The 5,328-nt window shown below is 45.5% G+C and overlaps 1 protein-coding gene across 1 annotated transcript; it reads left to right on the top strand.

Annotated features, from left to right (window-relative positions):
* Positions 1-2,412: 2,412 nt before the first annotated feature.
* LOC108381789 (protein tramtrack, beta isoform-like) lies at positions 2,413-5,049 on the top strand (the record flags this gene model as incomplete). The annotated part of the gene is made up of 5 exons (XM_017638189.1): positions 2,413-2,528; positions 2,584-2,788; positions 2,858-4,191; positions 4,264-4,318; positions 4,384-5,049. Coding segments are annotated over 5 exons (2,376 nt in total), but the record flags the coding sequence as incomplete, so codon positions are not given.
* Positions 5,050-5,328: the final 279 nt, after the last annotated feature.

Genomic DNA, 5,328 nt, shown 5'->3' with positions numbered 1-5,328 from the left:
AATATCACTTAATCTGCGTTATGGGAGCCACTTTCGAAGTGATTACGTTTTCGTAGCCATATTGTTGGCTAAAGTCTTTGGTCTTATTCATAAAAGCATAAAATAGATTTCAAAAACTGTACGAAATGAAATTTATATCAGACTCTTCTTCTTGTTTGCGCCGCGATCAAAAAACTTCGCCAATTGCTTCTCCCCTTTGCGAATTCGCGCCAGTTGCACATACCGAGCGCAGACAGGTTCTTCTTATGTTCGCGGTCACCCTTGCTTTCGTTGTCCACCCAAGGGCACCCAGTCGAAAGATGTTTTCACCGGAACCTCGTCATCCACGCGTACAACATGGCAAAGCCAGGGCATGTTCAATTTTTAAGCGCTTAACTATGTCCATGTCGCTAAAAAGCTCATACAGTTCGTCATTCCATCTTCTACGGTACCCGTCGCCCAAGCGAACAGGGTCGTAGATATTGCGTAAAATAGCTCTCTAGAAAGTACCCAAAGCCTTCTCACCTTTGTTTGACATCGTCCATGTTTCTGCGGTCATGATGAGACACTTGTAGAGCGTGATTTTTTGCGTCGTGAGAGGGTTTACAAGAGTTATTCTTCGATTGATTTGCCGGCTGACGGTGTTGGTGATGTTTATACTGGAACCTTGGTAGACAAAGTCTACTTCACTGTTATAACTGCATACAGAGTCGTGTGTCCCTAAGCGCGTGGACTCTTTATGTGTTGCCATGAGGTACTTTATCTTGTCCTCTTTCAGCGCCAAACTAACCGCTTTCGCTTCGTTATCCAAACTTGCCGACGATATCGCTATCATCTGAATACGCCAGAAGTACTAGATTTTTACTGTATATGATGCCCCTGCGATTTAAATTGGCAGCCCTCATTATGCTCTCCAGAATCAGATTGAAAAAAGTCGCACGAGAGTGAATCGCCTTGTCTAAAAACTCGTTTGGTTTCAAACAGTAGGGAAAGGTCGTGCCCGATTTGAACGGAACTGAATGTTGTACTCAACGTCTCAATATAATCGACAAAAAGATGGGACATGTCGATTTGCACATCGAGTGTTTTTTGGCCAGAATTTAGCGAACTGTAGAAATCTGCTCGATGGTGGACTTATCAGGTCTGAAGCCACACTCAGTTGGTTCGTAAATAGCTTCAATCTTTTACACAGTATCGCCGACAGGACTTTATAAGAAATATGAAGAAGGCTTATTCTGTGATACTTGACACAAACGGCGGTATCTCTCTTCGCGTGGATTGGGAAAAGTACACTGATATTCCAATTATCGTGCGGCTTAGGAGCTGGTACATGCTCTCTACCAGAACTTAGCCGTCGCCCTCGAACAGCACAGCCGGTAAACTAGCTGCTCCAGAAGTTTTATTGTTTGTAAACCGCATTTTGCTGTTCTCACCTTGCCTTGGCCGAAGGGGCGTCTATATACATTGGTTCGGGTTCTTCCTCATCAAACGCTCTACCTGTTTCGCCATATAACATTTACTTTGGACATCTGATGCCAGATTTCCATATTCGTCTTTGCAGGAGCTAGTCATTTCATTTCTGCCTTATTTTCTGATAGAATTTTCGAGATGCATTCTTGCCTGCCAGTATGTCCTCTTTTCAGGCTCACATAGCGCGAATATTTAGATATTTGAATGACTAAAAACTAGTATTTGAAATACGGAAGGCGCTATTTTATTAGCCTTTCAGATACAACTGTACTTTCAGATACAACGCTATTTATTGCCGTGTATGTATCTATCACCTGGCTTGCGCACCGTGTGGGTAGCAAATTTAGACACTATTCATTTAAGAATTCGTTTCCGAAGAAGCGTTTGAGCACTCCAATGATGCAATGGTCACGAGACTATCAGACAAGATGCTTATCTACTGAAGGCAGGTTTAGAGATTCAATACAGAGCTTCATTCATCGATACAAAGGCGGCTTGTGTTGGCAGCCTAAAATCGAGATTGACTGACAGCTCGAATGCCCATTTTTAGATCTTTGGCCGTGGCTATATAGTAAGTTGTCTTGATGATGAAACTCGAATTATATCCCCGATAGATCCTAAAATCGATTCGGGTGGAAAATCCTTTTCAAGAGTGAGAGACGTCGTTGTGTTGTTTGAGATCTAAAAAAAATCGAGCAGTGAAAGTGTTGGAGTGATCGAGTCTTAATTCCCACTACGCATTACGGTTTGCTTGGAGATTCCGTAAAAGAATTTTAGTAAATGGTCTACAGCCCGAAAGTTGAGTATGTCTTTGGAGCTTTTGTAGACTAAGGGTAGCGTTCCTTGGCAGTGAAGACTTATCTTATCTTATATAAAATAGAAATTTCTCTAATACATTTTGCTTGAAAAAAATCAGCATAAAAGAATAAAATAACAACTGGACGTATTTATACTTTCTTACAGACGAGTCTTTTGAGCACATTGCCAGTGCTATTAGATCAATCTCACCTCACCGATGTCACTATATCAGCAGAGGGACGTACGCTGCGTGCACACCGAGTTGTGCTCAGCGCGTGCAGGTGCAAAATTTCTTAATAAATCCTTCGTATCGCTAATTGTTCTTGTTTTTAACAGCACCTTCTTCTTGGAGCTCTTTCGCACCTTGGACACCACCAACCATCCAATCATAATCATACCAGGTGCTACATTCGCCGCCATTGTGGCGCTGCTAACTTTCATGTACTCCGGTGAGGTGAATGTCTTCGAAGAGCAAATACCAATGCTGCTCAGTCTGGCCGAGACTTTGGGCATTAAAGGACTTGCAGATGTGCAGAATAATGTGAGTGAGCGCTTCCATTCAAATGTTTAATCTAGCTCTTAAGTTTAACTTGTAATATTTCTCCCCAAGTTACAGAAATCTAGTAGACGCGCTGCCACTGCACCGCCAGCGCCACAGCAGCCGACGCAAGATTTTTTAGACTCTTTGCATAAAGAAGAATCAGATTCACCGGCTACACCACCTACCCCACCGCCTACATCCACTTCCATGGCACCACCTCTGGCCTGCACCGTGCCACCGCCAAGCGCACAGCTACCGCTGCTCTCTGCTGCGTCAATGCCAAGCGCTTTCAACACACCGCTACTCGGCAGCAAGCTGCCCACACCGCTGGAAAGTTTCTTCCTAAAGTCGCTGCAATTTTATCCGAACTTGCTGCCACAGCCGCTGAACTTTTCTCAAACGGCGCTCAATAAGACCAGCGAACTGTTGGCCAAATACCAGCAGCAATGCAATAGCTTGTACCAAGACGCGTTGGGTATCCCGCCTAAGGACATTTTGCCTACATTTAGTGGTACTGAAGATTACGCAGCGGCAACCCAATTAAGTACGGCAGGAGTCATCGACGATGGCGGCGGCGGCGGCGACGGCTATGGCACTGCGAAGCGTTTCTGCCTGGGAGATAGGCAACGACAAGTGAGTGTTTCCGCCACGAAGCCGCAAACGTCGCTTCTGCACTACACCCAGCATCATCAGCACCACCAGTCACCATCGCCACAAACGCATGGTCAGCATACGTTGGCGCATAGCCAGCCGACGATAATACAACAACAAAAAGACATTAAACGTATAGATAGGATAGTAGAGAATTTACGCAAGACACCGTTGAGCGGCGAGAGCGGCTCAACTGCGCTACAGCAGCATCGACAATCACCGCAACAACAGCAACATTTACAGAGTCACCTCCAAGCACCACCACTGAGCGTAAAGACGTCCCTGGGTGCCAATTATACGCCTAACTTGCCATCGCCCCAATTAAGTAGCACCAATATGCCGTGGTCCATCTCTTCGTCGCCAGCAACCGCCTCCACACAGAGTCAATTGCATCAGCATCATCAACACACACATGCGTTGTCTTACTTGAGCGCTGACGATCAGGTGGCAAAACTGCAGCAACAAATAGATCAATTTGCAAGTTGTAGTCGTAGCGCCGCTGCAGCAACAACTTCAACAGCTGCTGATAGCAATGAGAATAAGGCCAACACGCATGGCGATGGTAGTCTGCTGTCGGCATTGACAGAGAAGCCACCGAGTGGCGCGGCGAATTTATCGAGCACGCCAAACGCGAGCCCACAGCCGAAACCACCGTCAAACTCAAAGCTCTACGCCACCTGCTTCATCTGTCACAAGCAGCTTAGTAATCAATACAATTTGCGCGTGCATCTGGAGACACACCAGAATGTGCGGTGAGTACTACATAGATGGCGACTTTTTTTATATTTGTAATCTTAAAACGAAGTATTTGTTTCTGCTTTCAGCTATGCTTGCAATGTTTGCTCGCACGTGTCGCGCAGCAAGGATGCCTTGCGCAAGGTATGTAAGCCACGCAAATGCTGCTATATTTCTTTTATTCATTTCTGTCCTTTCTCATCCTACAGCATGTCTCATATCGCCACCCTGGCGCACCTTCACCCTGCGAATCGGAGGCGCGCCGCAAACGTGCCACCAAAGCGGCGAACGCGTCACCACCTATAGCCACCGCTGTAACACCAATAAGCGCTGGCGGCGCCAGCAGCACACCCACCTCACCTGCTACTGCGACAATCAGCGCGCCATTTCAACTAAATCACAGCGCCGCAGCAGCTTCTACCCCAACAACAAGCGCCAACATATCTGCATTGGACACAGAAGCGCAAATGGCAGCAGCGGCCCAACTGAGTTCAGCCTATATGTTTCTGCCGAATCAATTTCACTTAGCGGCTGCAGCTGCTGCTGCGGCACAACATCAGCAACAACAACATCAGCAGCAGCAGCAACAACAATTGCAAAATGCATTAGATGCTACAAATGCAGCGGCGGCAGTTGCTGCTTTAAATTTCGCTGCCGCTCCGGTGGCGCCTGCTGCAGCGACTACACCAACAACTGCAGCTGCTGCTTCAAATGTCGGCGAAGATAGCACAGCAGCTGCTTTGGCCAATATAAAGCGTGAGCCGAGTCCAGCTGTAAGTAGTCCAGGTACGAGACATCAAAGTGGCGGTAATCAAAATAATACTCTGGGTTGTGGTGGTGGTGGCGTAGAGAGGAGTCCAATGAATATGCCGTAGGCGTAGGAAGCGAGAAGTTTTGGCATACATTTTAGGTTAAGTAGCAATTTTCTACTTTTTCTTTAATATCAATATTTATTTGTTATTTTTTAATCAGAAGCAGCTTTATTATATAAACACCAATTTTTCTTTTGAAAGTAGCATTAAGCTACTGTTAGTTATAGGTCTTTAGATATTTTTATCATACCAATTGATCCCATCGTTAGCCCCGGCTGTGATAATTAGTGGAAACATTTTAATTAATTTTTTTCTTTGTTTCAATTACTTTTTAATTGTAAA

The sequence above is a fragment of the Rhagoletis zephyria genome, unplaced genomic scaffold (genome assembly GCF_001687245.7).
Source record: "Rhagoletis zephyria isolate East Lansing unplaced genomic scaffold, Rhagoletis_zephyria_1.1 Rzeph_scaffold_23795, whole genome shotgun sequence".
In the NCBI taxonomy this organism is placed as follows: domain Eukaryota; kingdom Metazoa; phylum Arthropoda; class Insecta; order Diptera; family Tephritidae; genus Rhagoletis; species Rhagoletis zephyria.
The sequence above is the reverse complement of the archived record's forward strand: the minus strand, read 5'-3'. Positions and strand labels throughout refer to the sequence as shown.